Source organism: Eschrichtius robustus, chromosome 13 (assembly GCF_028021215.1).
Source record: "Eschrichtius robustus isolate mEscRob2 chromosome 13, mEscRob2.pri, whole genome shotgun sequence".
In the NCBI taxonomy this organism is placed as follows: domain Eukaryota; kingdom Metazoa; phylum Chordata; class Mammalia; order Artiodactyla; family Eschrichtiidae; genus Eschrichtius; species Eschrichtius robustus.
In genome coordinates this window covers 63,785,830-63,804,597 of record NC_090836.1, presented here as the reverse complement: position 1 = coordinate 63,804,597, position 18,768 = coordinate 63,785,830, and the positions used below count along the sequence as shown (strand labels likewise).

The window sequence follows — 18,768 nt, the reverse complement described above, 5'->3', positions numbered from 1 at the left end:
AGATTGCACCGTCATTCCATCTAGGCTATTCCTGTATGGCTCATTAGAGTAAATAGTTAAGCAATTTTATTTCCTATCCGGCATTTAGGACAGGAAATTTAAAAATTATAATGCCTAGAGATTTTTCTGGGGTGTTTTCTTCAGATGTAAGTAATTGATTAGATCATCTAGAGCAGCGGTCCCCAACCTTTTTGGCACCAGGGACCGGTTTCATGGAAGACAGTTTTTCCACGGCAAGGGCGCGCGTGGCTGGGTGTGCGGGAGAAGGGCTCAGGCAATAATGCGATTGATGGGGTGCAGCAAATGAAGCTTCACTCGCTCGCCCGCCGCTCACCTCCTGCTGTGTGGCCCGGTTCCTAACAGGCCAAGGACCGGTGGGGGACCCCAGAGCTCTAGAGCTCTGCTGTCTAATTCGGTAGTCACCAGCCACATGTGGCTATCTAAATTAAAATTAATTAAAATTAAATAAAATATCAGTTCCTCAATCACAGCAGCCACATTTCAGGTGTTCAAGAGCCGTAATGTGGCTAGTGGCTACCATATTAAACAGTGCAGATGCTGAATGCTTCAATCATTGCGGAAAGTTTTATTGGACAGTTCTGTTCTAGAATGACTAAAATCACTGGCTGCCAATTTGGGATGGTTCCTAGGACCTTACAAAATATCAAGATCATTCTAAGCTGAATTGAGGGAAGTAATTTGTCCAACTATCAGTGGAAATCTATACTTTTGTAATTCCTCTTGTAAATGTCATGCCCTAAGTAATTCTGTCCTGACAGCTGAGAACAGTTTCTCATTCCTACAATAATGCTATGTTACCAGGTCTCTACTAAGCACAGTCTCATTAAATCTACACAATATTTCTATGAGGAAGGTATTGTTATTTTCAAAATGCAGATGAGGAAAGTAAAGCTCAAAAGTAATAAATTTACTTGTCCCAAATCATTCAGCTGGTAAAGGGACAATAGGAATTTAAACCCTATACTGTCTTAAGTCCAGAGCCCTATGTACTATTCACCACACTCTCCAGTCTCTCTATCAGAGAAAATTGTAATAGTGCTTCCTGTATATAAGCCCCTTTAGATCTTTAGATTCTTGAGTCAGATTCTCACACTTAATAGTTGTGTTACCTTGAGCAAACAATTTAACTACTCTGTGCCTCAGTTTCCTCATCTGGAAAATGCGAATGATAACAGTAGCTACTTCAGAGGGTTGTGAAAGTTACGTAGGCATATGTGAAGCATTTGGAACAGTGCCTGGCTCTGGGAAGAGCTCAGTAAGTGCTATTATTATCTCATTCAGTGTTTTCTTTTTAAAAGAGATTGAGAAAGAGCTTTTGGTACTCTCAAGTGCTAATTATTTATAGGTCTGAAAAACTCTTTTCAAACAGTATGTTTGGGCTTCCCTGGTGGCGCAGTGGTTGAGAATCTGCCTGCCAATGCAGGGGACACAGGTTCGAGCCCTGGTCTGGGAAGATCCCACATGCCGTGGAGCAATTAGGCCTGTGAGCCACAACAACTGAGCCTGCGCGTCTGGAGCCTGTGCTCCGCAACAAGAGAGGCCGAGATAGTGAGAGGTCCGCGCACCATGATGAAGAGTGGCCCCCACTTGCCGCAACTAGAGAAAGCCCTCGCACAGAAACGAAGACCCAACACAGCAAAAAAAATAAAAAAATAAATTAAAAAAAGGGGGGAGGTTTACAGGGCTAAGGAAAAAAAAAAAAAAACAGTATGTTTTTCAAGATATCAAACAAAGAGATTGGAAGACATACCTTTCCTCATCTCCACCCCCAAAAGTTGGCTGATTTTGGCCAATCTACTAAGGTATCAAGAAAAAGAGAAGCTTCTCCAGAAAGCCTGAGCACTACAGCAGAAAATCCTCAGAGTGCAGAAGGTTTAACCAAAGCCTAAACAGAGTCTATTTTCACTCAACTTTTTTTTTTTTTTTTTGAGAATGTAAGAAAGGGACACAGGATTCGGAACTTTGGGTGGAAAGAATATTATCAGAAAGGGGCCATGTAAGGATTGCCATCAAATGCAGACCTTACTTAGGATCTTTCATTTTGCAGTTCTGCATCTAGAAGACTCTAGGAGAGCCTTTCTTACTGGCACCTGGGAGGTAGGATTCAGAGTTCATAAACATAGAAAACCTGATGGGTTTCTGGGGCAATATTTTTCATGAACTGGGGCAGAAAAACAGAATGTCAAAGCTGAGCAGCGCTTTACTATCTGGGACAGAAGTCTCTGTGTTTTATGCCTAGAAAGAAGGTTGGAAGAAACTATGCCTGCTAGCGTAAGGTTATAACAGCGATGGCCATCTACTCCACATACACAGGCAATAGCAATAGCCCCAGCCTCAGGGAAGAGGGTTCTGAACCATTTAACTAGAAATAGGAAACAAATCAAGTTCCAACAGCAGGAAAACAGACACCAAAAAACCCCAAAACACACACAACAAAATAAATATCCAGGCCTCTTCCTTTCCTTCTCCTTAGAAGTTGTGTGGTCGTAACCTTCTGGAGTCAATTACATTGTCCAACTCTTAGGATAATTCTAGGGAAAGGGGGTGGTGGTGGATTTCAGGCCCCTGTAGAAATGGAATAGCCCCTCATAGTAGGCCAGAGAAGGAGAAGGAGAATTTCAGAAAGTGGGAATCTTTTGGCAAATCTAAAGCAGCATTTCATTTTCAAGTAGGGTTAGTTCTCATCATGTCATCCCTTCTGCAGACTTAGGCATTGCAGGCAGGAAGACAGGAAGACGAGTCAAAAGCACCAGCCAAAGGAACCAAAACCACAGCCTCATTTAATGGATTGTCAGACACAATTTAGAAACAAAAAACAAATTAGAATACATTTCCTCCTTATTGCTTTTCCAGCTTTCTCCAAAACGCCCATTATTTTTAAAAATTGAGATCATTTCTACTTCTTTCTCCCTAAAACAGGCAGTATTTTATAAAAGAAAACAATAATAAGCTTCTAAACGCCTGATATGTGCCAGGCACTGTGCAAGCCACTGAAGCATGATTTCATCTCATCATCACAAACCTTGAGCAGGATTGCTAGAAAGCGGCAGAACCAGGATCACGAACCCACACCTCTGCACCCTTTAACCAGGACACTGTTCTGTCCTATGTAGAATGTAGGACACCTCACAAATACATTAGCGAAGAGTGCATCTGCCACCCTGCCTTCCCCACCCCATTACCAGCCACATGAGGCCCTCGATTCTAAAGAATAGAAAGTTTGCTTTTGAAGGTTTTCCTTTTGAACTGTTTGTCAGCGTGGGGTCCCTCCCTATCATTTTCAGTTCAAAGGGGACTCACACCACTGTCTCACACACACAGACACTTTGATGTTGGTCTCCACCTAAAATTCCTTGAAAGGGTTCAGCTGCTCCTACATAAATGCCGGCAGAAGGACGAATGGGGGTGTGGGTGGGGCTGGTCTCACATTCTCTATTTTCCTCACTTTATTTTCCCCTACATCCCACTGAAGCCTATAGAGTTGTTTCAGGCTTTCCCTAAAGCTGGGGTTACTAAAAGAAATGATAGGGTTCACAGGAAAATAATTTTAAACTGAATGCTAAATATCACTTCTCCCATAGTCTAGACCAGAGGTTAGCACACTTTTCCTGTAAATGGTCATACAGTAAATAGTTCAGACTTTGAATAGTTTGTCTCTTTTGCAGCAGTTCAACTCTGCCATTATAGGGAAAACAGCCATAGACAATATGCAAACAAATATACTTGGCTGTGTTCCAATAAAATTTTATTTACAAAAATAGGCATTGGGGGCTTCCCTGGTGGCGCAGTGGTTGAGAGTCTGCCTGCCAATGCAGGGGACACGGGTTCGGGCCCTGGTCTGGGAAGATCCCACATGCCGCGGAGCAGCTGGGCCCGTGAGCCACAACTACTGAGCCTGCGCGTCTGGAGCCTGTGCTCCACAACAAGAGAGGCCGCGATAGTGAGAGGCCTGCGCACCGCGATGAAGAGTAGCCCCCGCTTGCCACAACTGGAGAAAGCCCTCGCACAGAAACGAAGACCCAACACAGCTATAAATTAAATAAATAAATAAATAAATAAATTACTTTTAAAAAAAGAAAATCGGCATTGGGTATGGCCAATGGGTTAAAGTTTTCTGACCCCTGGTCTAGTCCAGTGATGTCAAAAGATATGTAATGCAAGCCACAAATGTGATTTAAAAAATTTTTATAGCCACATTTTAAAGAAGTAAAAAGCAATGGGTGAAATTGATTTTAGTGATATATTTTATTTAACCCAATATATCCAAAATGTTATCATTTCAACATGTAATTAATTTTAAAAATCATTAGTGGGACTTCCCTGGTGGTCCAGTGGTTAAGAATCTGCCTTCCAATGCAAGGGACATGGGTTTGATCCCTGGTCGGGGAACTAAGATCCCACATGCCGCGGGGCAACTAAGACTGCGCGCTGCAACTAAAGAGCCTGCGCGCCTCAATGAAAGATCCCGCATGCGGCAATGAAGATCCTGCATGCTGCAACTAAGACCAGACACAGCCAAATAAATAAATATTAAAAAAAAATCATTAATGAAATATCTTAAATTCTTTCTTTGTTCTGTCTTTGGAATCTGATGTGTATTTTACGCTCAGAGCACATCTTAATTCAGACCAGCCACATTTCAGCACTCAATAGCTACACATGGGTAGTGACTATTGCATTGGGTGGGACCACTCTAGACTGTTTGCAGGTATCGCTAGTTCCTCATCTGGTTCCCCTCTTCTTAGGTTTACCTGTCTGCTTACTCATTCTCTACACACAGAACCTGTACCAGGATCCTCATTCTTTCCCCTGAGTTTGAGTTGTTCAGCATAGAATAGCATTCTGGGATGCTGCCAGTGGTCACTCCAAGTCCCATAGCACAGTGTGTATGTCTCTGGAGTGGGGTTGGTGATGTCTTAGTTCATTCAGGCTGATATAACAAAAATACTATATACTGTGTGGATTAAACAGCAAACATTTATTTCTGACAGTTCTGGAGACTAAGGAGCCCAAGATAAGGGGTCAGAAGATTCAGTGTCTGGTGAGAAGCAGCTTCCTGATTCATGGATGGCCATCTTCTTGCTGTGTCCTCATGTGGCACAAGGGTTGAAGGAGCTCTCCAGGATCTCCTTCATAAAGGCACCAATCCCATTCATGAGGGATCCACACTCATGACCTAATCACCTCACAAAGGCCCCACCTCCAAATACCATCACACTGGGGTTAGGTTTCAGCATATGAATTTTGTGGGGACATAAACATTCAGTCTATGGTGGTGTCCCAGGAGAATCACCCAGCAATCCAAGTTCTGAAGGGCAGCCAAAATATGTATGCATACCCCTGTGTGATACCTTTTGAGGTTTGTCCACCAGAATGAGTTTTAGACCCTCCTCTTTATTTTTTTGTCCCATTATCCAGAGAGTAACTACTGGATCTGGAATCTCTCTGACTCTCCTGTCCCTCTCTCTGTCTCTCTCTATTTCTCTCTGTCTATCCTGGTCTCACAGTATCTCTGCCTCTGTGTCTCTGTCTCTCTCTGTCTCACACACACACATAAATACTGCTAGCTTCCACCTCACCCTACACACACACACGTGAAGGGAAAATATTAGTGCTTGAAGAATATACCATGTAGTAAATTTGCAAGGCAGAAGAGAAACACATTTTTTTCCCCTACGTGTCCCGTAATTAGCAATGCTGCCTCACTTACTTTGGACTCAATGCTTCACCATAGCTTAAAAGAGTAGTATTCATTCCTTTCCTTCATCTTTGTACCTCCAGGTTTCCAGTTTTATCTGTTTAGGGCTGCCAGAAATAAGAAGCCAACTCATCACTGAGCCACTTACTTCTTATGGCCAGACTCCTAGTTACACTAAGACACATCTGAAAGATTTAAGCCCAGCTGAATCCTTCGACCACAGCTGTATTGGCTTGGATGAGACCAAACCACTATAACAGAGACACAACACTACAGAAGCTTAAAGAGTATAGAGTCTATTTCTCTGTCATGTAATTATTATGAAGAGGGTGATCCAGATCAGAGGTAGGTGTTAGGCTTCTCCATCGCCTCCTGGGGCATGTCCTCATCTGCATTGCTGAAGACCCTTAGCCACCAAGCCAGTCTCTATAGCTAGAAAGTCAATGAGAATATGGAGAAGGCAAATCAAATGTCTTAAAATCCAAGCCTAGAAGCAGCACATGCCATTTCTGCTCATGTTCTATTGGCAAGAACTTGGTAACACAGTCATAACTCAATGTGCAGGGGGCTGAGGAACTTAGTCTAGGACAGTAGCCATGTACCCTGGAAGGAAACGAGACTGGATTTTCGTGGGTAAGGAAAAGTCTCCACTAGGGGTATTCTCCTCCCCAGGCTGCCTGGGCTGTGAGTGTGGAAATCATTCTTCTAATTTCAACTTCATTATTTTATATAATGATTATAACAGTCCTATGGGATCAGAATTATCTCCATTTTACAGATAAGGAAATTGAGACATTGGGTTATGTAACTTTCATAGAATTTTATTCCTTATTATAGTACATTTTCCTTTTATTATGTTTATTTGGGATATGTCCGCAACTAGATCATAAAGTCGTATACCCAGTGTTACAAAATTCAACGTCTAAATATAGCAATTGCTTAGTAGAGCTTTGTTAATTGAATGACTGAATTAATGATTAACGTATATTTATGTGCTGATGCTTGAAACTAAGAGAAGCAGACTTCTTGCTACATAAGTAATTTATTTTGACATTTAAAAAATTTTTTTTATTTTTTTGGTGGAGCCACGCAGCATGCGGGATCTTAGTTCCCTGACCAGGAATCAAACCCTCACCCCAATCCCTAGTCGGGGAACTAAGGTCGCACAAGCTGTGCGGCACAGCCCAAAGAAAAAACAGACAAACAAAAACACAAATGACAGATTAACAAGAAAAAAAAAGGACAGAATTTTTATTTTATTTACATGCACAGGAGTTTACAGAAAATAAGTGAAACTCAAAGAAGCAATTATACTCTGGACCTTTTATACTTTTCTTAACTAAGGAAAGAGAACTTGAGATTAAAGGGATGATAAATTGTGGGGAAGTGACTAAGTAATATATGGGGGAAACTAATAGAAGATAAGGGCTATTTTAGTAAATTCTGTTTATGCAAACTCATCTTGGTGCTGACTCTCCATCTTTGATGATAGGAGTCACTCTTCTCTCCCTGGATGCATAGGGGAGGCACCTTCCTCAAAGGGAAATTTATATCCTGCTTTCAGGCAATGAGGGGAGGGCAGAGAGCTCTCCCTGCATCTGCTGACTTTCAGTTGCCTCAACTCAAAATAATCCTTTTGCCAAAGTGGCATATTTTGGGTGGCATAGTGTTCTGATCCTCTTCAATGTTCAGAGAGATTAAATTACTTGTCCAGGTTTACTCGGGTAGTGAGTGGAGGATTCTGGGATTTAAATCCACCTCTGTCAGCCTCTAGAGCATCTGCTTTTATAATGTAAACATTCAGAAAAAGTCTGCTTTTCCAATTTTATTTAAGATTATTTAAATAATAGTTTTGTTGCAAATAATTTGTCTTTTTTACTGTAGCATGATGATGGTTCAAAGTGCTTTTATGAAATATCTCATTTGATGGTCTAGACAGTAGGATGGCAGGACTTGCTAAACTAGTTTCACAGATCAAAAAACTAAGTAACAAAGAGTTTAGTGACTTGACCATGGCCAAGCAACCATTTGGGAACATTGTTGCAATCATGATCTAGGTCTTATGAGTCTCATTACAGTGCCTTTTTTGGGCTATATCATTACTGCCTCTTCCCTAACTGCCCATGCAATGAATTTAAATGGGATTATTCCATTTAACCACAGACCTCTGGGGCATAGCCTTCAGGGTAGTATGAAGGTCAGTGTTCTAAAATCCCACAACCTGGGACTGAGTCCAGGTTTAGTCATTTACTGTTCTGTGGGGATAATGGAACCCGCCTTGTGGGATGAGCTTGGAAGGAGATAAGCCAGTAGGGAGTATTACAAAGGGGCCTCCATTTCCCTGGCCTCCGGTTTCCTTGTAGAAGAAACTCCACCAGAGAAACCTGCTTTATTCTTTCTGACTGGATCATTTATCCCCAGGGCAGAAGGCGTGATGTACCTGATTGGGGAGTTTGGGAGAAGGAACTGGGCAAACAAAGCCCAGTCCCTTCTTGGGTTCCCTTTAATTAAGAATTAATTGTCCAGGTCTGTCTTCTGCCTTGCTGGGGGTACAGGAGGGCCTGTGCTTGCAGGGAGGCGGGGGGGCCTGTGTTAGAGGTGAGGTCTGAGGAAATCCACTGCAAGTACAAAGCCATGTTCTCCAATTTACCCTATCCGTGCTATCTTGATCTCCCTTTGCTTGCCTCCTGCATCTGTCTTTCAGTTGGTTCTAAACTCAGGCAGGGAAAATGGGTTTTATTTACTGGCTCCCTGGAACTCAATTTGCTTTTCTTGTTATATGAGCAGTTGTCCTAAATTCATTGGGAAAAAAATGTGTCTGAGCAAAGTTATACATAATTTTTGATGTGTGAACCAAGTTTTAACTTGTAGGTGTGAAATGTTTTTATGTAATTATAAATCTAAATGGGTATTGCTTTTCCACTAAAATCACAGTTTTTATTATTGGTGGTTCTGGTGCTAAGTATTTCAGAACTTTCAATGTGTCATAAGAGCAAACTGGTTACTAGAAAAGAACACCTGAAGAAATGAAATAATAATTATAATACTAATAAAATATCACTAAAGTTGGAAAAATGGAAGTGAAGTCCTTCTACCTTTTAAGTTAGAGCCATCAAAGTGATTAGCAGTAGGAATGTTCTGGGATCCTCTTCTGGTGCTAATTTTGATACCAGAAAGTCATAGCCCACTTGGGCTTTAAATAATAATTCTTTGAACTTGTCATATTTCTTACTGAGGTCTGGGATCTCTTTCACCGAAGGGAGTCAGTACATCAACTCTGAACAAGATTAGGCTGGTAGATACTGTCTGATTCACCTTCCTCCTTTGGCATCGCAGGTTCCGCTCTCCTCTCCCTTTCCTCCTGCTCTAGGTCTTCCTTGCTGGCTCTTCCTCTTCTGCCAGCTGTTCAAATGCTGGGGTTCCTGGTCCTCTTATTTTCTTTTTACCTTGTCTATGGGCATCCTCATCTACACTCCTTGCGTTGAGGATTTCTAAATCTGTACTTCCCACTCAGGAGTTATTCTCCTGAACTGCGTGCACATTTTCAGATTTCTAACTGCTGGAGGCATCACAGCTGTCTGAAACACGGCATGTCCAGAACTGAACTCATTTTGTGCACTCCTTCTCCTAATATTGGATGATTTCATATAAAAGTCAGCTTCTCTTGAAAAATTGGAAAATCTTATAATACCGAGTCCATGTGACTACAGCTGGCTGGAGCTGAGGGGTTGTTCACAATCCCTCCCCCTCCCTTTGTCCGATACCTGGCTGACTTCACACAGTATGTTCTTGGCCTGGCAACTGTAGATGTTTGAGTTTGTGACCATGGTCTAGGCCATACTATACCATATGCTGAATTAAGAAATAAATCAAAGAACCAAATAGCATCACTCTTTTCTATTCAGGCTGGAATTACCTGATTTTATTAAATCCTGGTTCCCCCAGGTACTAAACTAATTGCATCTTTGCATAAGTTACTCAACCTCTCTGTACCTTGGTGACCTCATCTATAAAATAGTGATATTTATAGTAGCTACCTCACAGGGTTGTTGTGAGGGTTAAATGAGATAAAATATGTAGGTAACTTAGAACAATGCCCAACACATAGTAAGCCACAGTGTTTGCTTCTCAGCCCCTGTTCTTTGTTATCTTTTCTGGATTTCTGTGACATATTTTTCAAAACTATTTGTAAAATTGATGGTTTCATACGATTTCAGAAAATAGATTTAATTTGGTTCATGACCTGTAAAGACTCCAACCTTAACTGTGTGGAAATATGTAATTGCATTTTCTATTACTAAGAAATCACATTTCCGGAGTTAAGTAGAGATTCAGTTTGACAACTGAAAGTTGGCCCAAATGGAACTGACAAATACCTGAAATGAACATATTTCATGACTACATGAGAGTTTTTCTGTTTGCGAAATCCATGCCCAGCCAAAGGCAGAAGTTCTTGTTTGAGCAGTTTTGTATCCACACTGTATTTCCTGTATGACCTTGAACAACTAGACCCAAACTTCTTCCATATGGCTGTTCTCTTGCCAGGAGTGATGTCCTGCTTTCATCACACAGCAAGTACTTCCCCTTCAAGATTGTTTTCAGTGTCACTTTTTTTTTTTTTTTAAATATTTTATTTATTTATTTTTATATTTACTTTTGGCTGTGTTGGGTCTTCGTTTCTGTGCGAGGGCTTTCTCCCGTTGCGGCAAGCGGGGGCCGCTCTTCATCGCGGTGCGCGGGCCTCTCACCGTCGCGGCCTCTCTTGCTGCGGAGCACAGGCTCCAGATGCGCAGGCTCAGCAGTTGTGGCTCACGGGCCTAGTCGCTCCGCGGCATGTGGGATCCTCCCAGACCAGGGCTCGAACCCGTGTCCCCTGCATTAGCAGGCAGACTCCCAACCACTGCGCCACCAGGGAAGCCCTTCAGTGTCACTTCTGATACTCTTTTCTCTTTTCTCTTACACTGAGTCGCAACTACTTGTTTACATGTCTGTTTCTCTTAGAGTGAATTGCTTGAATTCTGAGACATCCTAACCTGCTTCACTAGAAAGGACATGATGACTGGCTCAGGCTTTGGTGCCAGGCTGCCTGGATTCAAATCCTGGCTCTGCCACTTATGGGCTTTGTAGCCCAGGGACAGGTCCTGGATCCCTATGAACCTCAATTTCCTCATCTACAGTAACTCACAGGGTTGTTGTGAGGATTAAATGAGTTAATATTTGTAAAACTCTATAGAACAGTATCTGGCACATGGAAGACATTTAATAAATGTTAGTGATTATTATTGTTGTTGCTGTCGACTTGATTTTTCTTTATTTCCATATTTTGTCTCTAGTTGCCTCCAATTGCTCAAATTTACTCTGCTACAACTGATACAAATCTAACTTTACTGCTCTTTGCTTCTTCTAGTTTAAGAAATAAGCTTTCAAAATATGAATCACAATTTGATCCTGCAGAGACAGAATATTGAGAAATGAAAAATATTGAATGTCTAGTTTTGGCAAAAGGTGCATAGCCACATTCCACTCCTTTAAAAAACAAAAAAGAAAAAACAAAAAAACTTATCCTGTAACTCCTCCCTGCTCCCTGGTAAGACCTTTCTAGATTAATAAATTGATTCCTTTTTATTTCTGTACTACACTCTCCTTCCCTTCTACCCCCATTGTAATGTGTTTAATATATATCTGTTTGCATTTAATTAGTACAGTGTACTAATTAAATGGATGTACTAATTCCTGCCCCACCACATCAGGGAGTACTTGACAGTAACATGACTTATAACTGATGGTGTTAACCTTGATCTGAAACCTGGTGCTGTTTGCCAGTTCTCTCCACTATAAAGTTAACTTTTTTCCCTTTCCATACTCTTCTTTGGAAGTGAGTCATTAAGTCCAGTCCACAACCAAGGGAGGGGGTGCGGAGAGAATTAATCTTTACCTCCTGGAAGGAGGAGTATCTACATCTATTCTTTGGAATTCTTCTATAAAGAAAAGTTGTCACTTCTCCAATATTTATTTATTTATTAAATAATTTTTGTATCATTATGGACTCATGGATATTTATTTTATTCTTTGGGTTATAATCCAATGCCATAATTATTTTCTTGCTGAAATTTTTTCAGCTTTGGACATTGGGAGCTCTTTCAGATTGGCTCCTGTGTCCTTTTGACATGCTTCCATCACTTTTGTTTTATCTTTTTTCAGACTTCCTTCCTTTTTGGCATTATAAGATATTCCAGACTCATATTTTCCCTCCCCAGTCCTAGAGTCAGCCATTTCTCCTTTTCTAGGAAAATGGTATTTAGAAATCAAAATCAGGTTGCTGGGCATGCTTATTGCTGCTGGAATGTCACTGCTTCTAGGCCCTCTCAATGGACAGAGCTAGGAAGTATATGTATGTATAGTAACCTACGAATACACACATCTATCTATTATCTATCTATCTCTCTATCTATCTTCTATTTATCTATCTATCTATAAACATGAATTTCTACTGATGTCTCTGGCCCTAATCCAGCACCCCAGGGCTCATTTTAGCCTTCTCTTCTTGCTTATTTATGACATTTTCTCTAATAATGAGAGACCTGGCTCCCATTATCTACAATTATTTACTTATTTGTTTGAGTCTACTATTATGAGTTAAACTGTGTTCTCCCAAAGTTTATATGTTGAAGTCCTAGCCCCCAGTACCTCATAATGTGACCTTATTTGGAGAGAGTCTTTACAGAGGTAAGAGGTAAGCAAGTTAAAATGAGATCATTAGGGTGGCCTCTAATCCAATATGACTAGTGTCCTTAAAAATAGGGGAAATTTGGACACAGACACATGCATAGAGGAAGAAAGATGAGAAGACAGGGAGAAGATGAACATCTACAAGCCAAAGAGAAAGTCCTGGACCAGATCCTTTCCTCACAGCCCTCAGCAGGGACCAACTCTGTCAACACCTAGATTTCGAACTGTGAGTAACCAGAACTGTGAGACAATACATTTCTGTTGCTTAAACCACCCAACTTGGTACTTTGTTATGGTAGCCTTAGCAAACTAATATAGATTTTCTGGTGTACAGGTAAATTAGTTTTGAAATTCCTAATACTTAGCCCTATGGGAAACAGATTTACCAAACAGAGTACAAAGTTTATGTGTAGCTCTTTTTGCCTTTAGCCTTATAATATCTAGTCAAAACACTGTTTTCCAAAGTCAGTTCCTTTTCTAACTACCCCTTCAATGAGGTTATATATTTATAATATAGTTAGATTAATTTGTCACAGCCTGCATTCCATCCCAGGATTCCTCATCATCTTGGTTGATTTTTTTTAAATTTGAATACAGCAAATGGATTTTGACAAATGCATCAAGTCTATAGGTATCCACTACCTGTAGAGTATAGAAGAGTTCCTACCCTAAAACATCCCCTCCCTCTGCAGTGCCTTTGGAGTCAACCCTTCACTCCTGAATCCCTGGCAACCACTGGTATGTTTTCCATACCTATAATTTTGCCTTTTCCGTATGTCATATAAATGGAATTACATAATATATAGCCTTTTGAATCTGGCTCCTTTCACTTTAGCAAAAATGCATTTGAGATTCATACATGTTGTTGAGTAAATTAGTAACTGCTTCCTTTTTATTTCTGAGTAGTATTCGATTGTACCACTATTTATCCGTTCACTTGTGGAAAAATATATTTGTTGCTTCTGGTTTTTGGCAATTACAAATAAAATTGCTATAAATATTCCCCTCTAGGTTTGTGTGTGTTTCAATTCACTTGGGTAAATACCCAGATATGAGATAGCTGGTTCATTATGGTAAGTGTATATTTAACTTTATAAGAAACTGCTAAACTGACTTAGTGACTGACCATCCTGCATTCATACCAGCGATGAATGAAGGTTCCTATTGTTCCACATATACACCAGCATTTTGTACCATCAGTTATTTTTTTTTTAATTTGAGCAGTTGTAATAGGTGCGTAATGATATCTAATTGTGGTTTTATTTATTTAATCTTATTTTATTTTATTTTTGGCCACGACACGCGGCTTGTGGGATTTTAGTTCCCCAACCAGGGATTGAACCCAGGCCCTCGGCAGTGAGGGTGTGGAGTCCTAACCACTGGACCGCCAGGGAATTCCCTGATTGTGGTTTTATTTTGCAAGCACTACATTTTACAGATTCATCCCTGTTGCCATATTACATCCCATGTTCTGCTGCATAATTCTCTATGATGTGCATCTACCACATTTCACTATCAATTCTCCCAATAACAGACACTCCCACTGTCTCCAAATAATACCATGAAATTTATTTTCTTTATTCATTATGATCTCAGAGATTTCAGTATTTCTTTAGTTTCTTTTCATCATCAAGTTATTTCATACATGAGGGAAAATAATATCCAGTCAAACAATATCCAAACCATATCTAAAAATCTTCTTGCATAGACTAGATTCTCAAATTTTCTCACATAGACTCTATGATAAATATAGAATTGATACAATTATCTTCAAAAAAGGATTATTTAATAAAGCATTATGACTTCTGGTTTGTTTTCAATAACATTTCTTTCCTTTCTCCCTCCCTCTCTTGCTTTCCTCCTTGCTTCTTTCCTTTCATTTCATCCCTCAAAAAAATATTATTGAAGGCCTTTGCCTGTAGTAGTCATTGTTCAAGCCAGGGATATACACAAACAAGAACCCGACCCTGTAGTAGCTGACAATCTGGTGTAGTGTGTGTTGGGGGAGAAGGAAACATGGGAACATACATACAGACATACAGGAAAGAGTTGTTTAAAAACAGGCAAGAGAGTGCAGCCAGCTCTGCCCTGGTGGGATAGGGAAGGTTCCCCAGAGGAGATAAAGATTTGAACTAGTTGTTGAAGGATTAATAGAAGGGGAGAGGGACTTCCCTGGTGGCGCAGTGGTTAAGAATCTGCCTGCCAATGCAGGAGACACGGGTTCGAGCCCTGGTCCAGGAAGATCCCACATGCCATGGAGCAACTAAGCCCGAGCGCCACAACTACTGAGCCTGAGCTCTAGAGCCCACGAGCCACAACTACTGGAGCCCGCGTGCTGCAACTACTGAAGCCTGCATGCCTAGAGCCCGTGCTCCACAACGAAGAGTAGCCCCTGCTCGCCGCAACTAGAGAAAGCCCACGTGCAGCAACGAAGACCCAACGCAGCCAAAAAAAAGAAAAAGAAAAAAAAAAAAGAAGGGGAGAGCAGAGGGCATAAAAACACTTGTCATGTTGAGGGTCTGGTGAGTAGTTCAAAAATTATAAAATATGGGGTCCATGAAAGTGGGTAGAGGGAAGTATGGCTAGAAAAATAGGATGGATTCTGATTGGGATGGGCTTTGCAAGTCTTATTTTGTCATGTAGACATCAAAGAGCCATTGAAGGTTTTATAACAAAGTAGAGTTTATTAGACTTGTATTTTAGAACCATAACTTTGGCATATAGGCCAGAGAGGAATGAGATTGGTAATAGGGAGACCAATTGCAAGTCTATTACAAATAGTTCAGATAAGAAATATTGAACATAGAAATGGCTTGTTTTCTCCCTAAGTCGTCTATTTGTGAGAAACAAGGAAAAAAAGTAAAATCTGGGAAAGTAGAACTTTATTTGGCATGTAAGTTAGAAAAGAAAAAAAAAAAACCAACCATCAAAGAGCAACATAAGGGATCCTTGCAGTGAAGGAACTGTTCTGTATCCTGCCTGACGTGATACAGAAACTTACACGTGATAACACTGTAGAGAATTAAACACACAAACACACACAAGAGGACTGAAGTAAAGGGGAAATCTGAATAAGACTGTGGATTGTCGTTATCATCGTGGTAAACTGGGTAAAGTTTACGCGGATCTTTGCGTTATTTTATACAATCGTGTGTGAATCTACAATCATTTTAATAAAAATTTCAACTCAAAATGATAGCAAAATTAATATATTTTCAAACCAAATATATATATATATATTAATCTCCTTTTGGATGTAGAGGAAGAGATTTAAGGCAACTTTTCCACAATTCCTCACTGGAATTTTGATTGATTTTATGTTGCAATTATATAATAATCTGGAAAAAAAATGGAAAAAAAAAAGAAGGGGAGAGCAGAGGGCATAAAAACACTTGTCATGTTGAGGGCATAAAAACACTTGTCATGAGGGCATAAAAACACTTGTCATGTTTGCCAGATTCAAAACTAAGATAAGGTATTTAAATGTGTAGTTTTTTAGATGATAATTATGATTGGTGCCATATTTTACATATTGATTAATTGTGAGGGGAGAAAATAAACATTTATTGGGTACTTAAATGCAATCACTGCTCTGGGGGCTTACGTATATTTTTCTATTTCATGCTGCTGAAGAGGCAAATTTTATTAGAATTATTAATGCACTTTTCAGATGGGGAAGCCTAAGTGTCAGAATGTGTAAGTACTTTTGCAAGGTCACAGTGTTAGGACTAAGCTAAGCCTGTCTGACTTTCAAGCCTATGTACTTTCCTACCACTTAGGGACAGTTACAGACACAAGCATATTTAAGACAGCATCTCTGTCCCTGACTTCTCTGGTTGAGCTCTACAGTGTCTGTACCCAATATTGAGAAATGTGGAATATAGTCCTTTTGTGGTTATCAGTGTGGATTACTTCAGCTCAGGAAAATATGTTTTCAAATTTGTGACAAGATAGCTTTGATAAAATATTTCGCAAAAAATAGAGTCAGATGTGATTAGACTCCAGGGCAGTCCCTTCAACCTTTAAACAAAACAAAAACAAAAACAAAACCTCAGTAAGAGGGTTATAACGTTTAACTATTATGGAGTGTTTACTATCTGTCAGGTACCAGGTTAAGCAACTTACGTGCTGTTTAACATTGCACAATGAAATAGGGATGAAACTTGGGCTATTTGACTTCAAAGCCACACTGCTAAACCACTGGGCTATAATGCTGTAAGCACCTACCAAATGAAATTAATGGGGAATGAAGAAAAAAAGAACTCTAACGAAAAGTTTAGCATGATCCACGATCAGTGACCAGAGCCACCATTTATTGTAAATTGATTACATGAGTTAACTACATTGTGTGATTTGGGGGCCTAAGGGGGTCTAAGCCATGAGAAAATCTCAAGGGTATGCTCAGATCGGTCACCTTCTACCCCTTTATGTGATTTTATTTTCTCCACAGCTCTTTCACTTACTAATACCTAAGATTATTTCATTACTTGTCTATCACTTGCCCCACATCACCAGAACACAAGTTCAATAAAATTAAGAACCATGTCTTTCTTGTTCAATGCTGTATTTCCAGTGTGTCAAGTTGTTCCTGACATATAAATATTTGTTGAATTAATGCATAAATGATTGCCCTTCCTGGGTCTTAAATGGTAGAGGTTTAGATTTACAAACTGTGGTTCAAAAGATCACATTAAAAGGCATGACTTATTAGCAGTTTATTCGTGTTTCATTCCTTAGATTGGCTAGGATAATTGAAAGAAAGGGAGGAGGAAGCTGGAGGAAGGAGCTGGAGTAAAGGGGAAAGAGAGAATATAAACTGGTAATGATGAAGCCTTTAAATATGGCAGTGGGGGTTGAAGAAATTAGGAGCCTTGAATCAGTGCCTGAAATTGGTGGGGCTTCCTGGAGTGGGATGGAAACCATCATGAAGGCTAACTTCTCAATTTGGTCTCAGACGTTCAAACCACCAAAGTGTATGGAAAGGAGGTGAACGTTATTTACCTTTGATTAGGCTGCCGTGCTCTTGAGGACTCCATTGAAATTAGTGCCAAGAGTACTGACATTTTGGGCACTGGTCTACCTAGTTTGTGTATTGTAGATTCTTCATGAGGAGTCATTATTGATGTGATTATAATAATCCTTATTAGCCTTACATCATTGTCAAGTAGGATGTATATGAAGACAGAAGGTTGAGAAAAACAAAATAATCACATAAGAAAAACCAAAATGAATGGATAAACTCAGTCATCTGTAGCATAGAGTGGGAAGGGCAACTAATTTCAATGAGGTTGGGGAGTGCCGAGGAAAAAAACCATATACTCTAAAATGGAATAGGGGTTGTTGCTAAACGTGAGAATTACAATAGATAACTCTAAGCAGTTAGAAGTTTCAAGGAATACAAGAGAGAATAGTTCTCAAACTTTTTAATCTCAGGACCCCTTTACATTCTTAAAAATTGAGGACTCCAAGAACTTTTATGTGTATTATAGATACCTATATTATCATATTTGAATTAAAATTAAGAAATTTTAAGAGTAATTTGTTATTTCATTTTTTTTAAAAGCTTGATGGTATTCACATTGCTTAATTTGTGTCATGCTTTATTTATTTTATTTCTTTATTTATGGCTGTGTTGGGTCTTCGTTTCTGTGCTAGGGCTTTCTCTAGCTGTGGCAAGCGGGGGCCACTCTTCATCGCGGTGCGCAGGCCTCTCGCTGTCGTGGCCTCTCTTGTCGCGGAGCACAGGCTCCAGACGCGCATGCTCAGTAATTGTGGCTCACGGGCCCAGCTGCTCCGCGGCATGTGGGATCTTCCCAGACCAGGGCTCGAACCCGTATCCCCTGCATTGGCAGGCAGATTCTCAACCACTGCGCCACCAGGGAAGCCCCGTTATTTCATTTTAAACGTTAGTTATTTCATTTCATTTTAACAGAAAATAATCTTTATATGAAAAGTACTTTTCAAAACAAAAAAAAATTGAGTAGAGTGGCATCGTTTCATGTTTTTGCAAATCTCTTTAACGTCTGGTTGAACAGCAGATGACTGGATTCTAATATTTGCTTCTGTTTTCAGTGTTTCCATATCACATGTCATGTAGCCTCTGTAAAACTCCACTCTACACTTATGAGAGAATGAGAGTGCCAAGGCAAATAACATTTTAGTATTATTATGGAAATACTTTTGACTGCCCCCTTGAAAGAGTCTGGGGACCCTCGGACCACACTTCGAGAACCACTGTTTTAAGAGTTAACATTAGTCAATCCAGCTTCAACTGAAAAATAGCCATGAGGTTTCACAGGCCCTGAGGCTTTACATGGGAT

General features: G+C 40.2%; 1 protein-coding gene across 2 annotated transcripts in view; it reads left to right on the top strand.

The window, feature by feature from the left end:
- Window positions 1-12,743, top strand: part of BBS10 (Bardet-Biedl syndrome 10) — a 180,741-nt gene extending 167,998 nt beyond the window's left edge. The window contains exon 3 of one of the 2 annotated variants that reach the window (XR_011076065.1): window positions 12,521-12,743. Coding sequence is in view for 1 of the 2 variants with exons in the window: in XM_068561760.1 (XP_068417861.1) it covers window positions 10,721-10,751 (31 nt within the window). In the remaining variant the exon portion in view is untranslated. Of the gene's footprint in view, window positions 1-10,720; window positions 10,920-12,520 lie in introns of those variants that run through there. The other variant, XM_068561760.1, reaches the window with a different exon arrangement.
- Window positions 12,744-18,768: the final 6,025 nt, after the last annotated feature.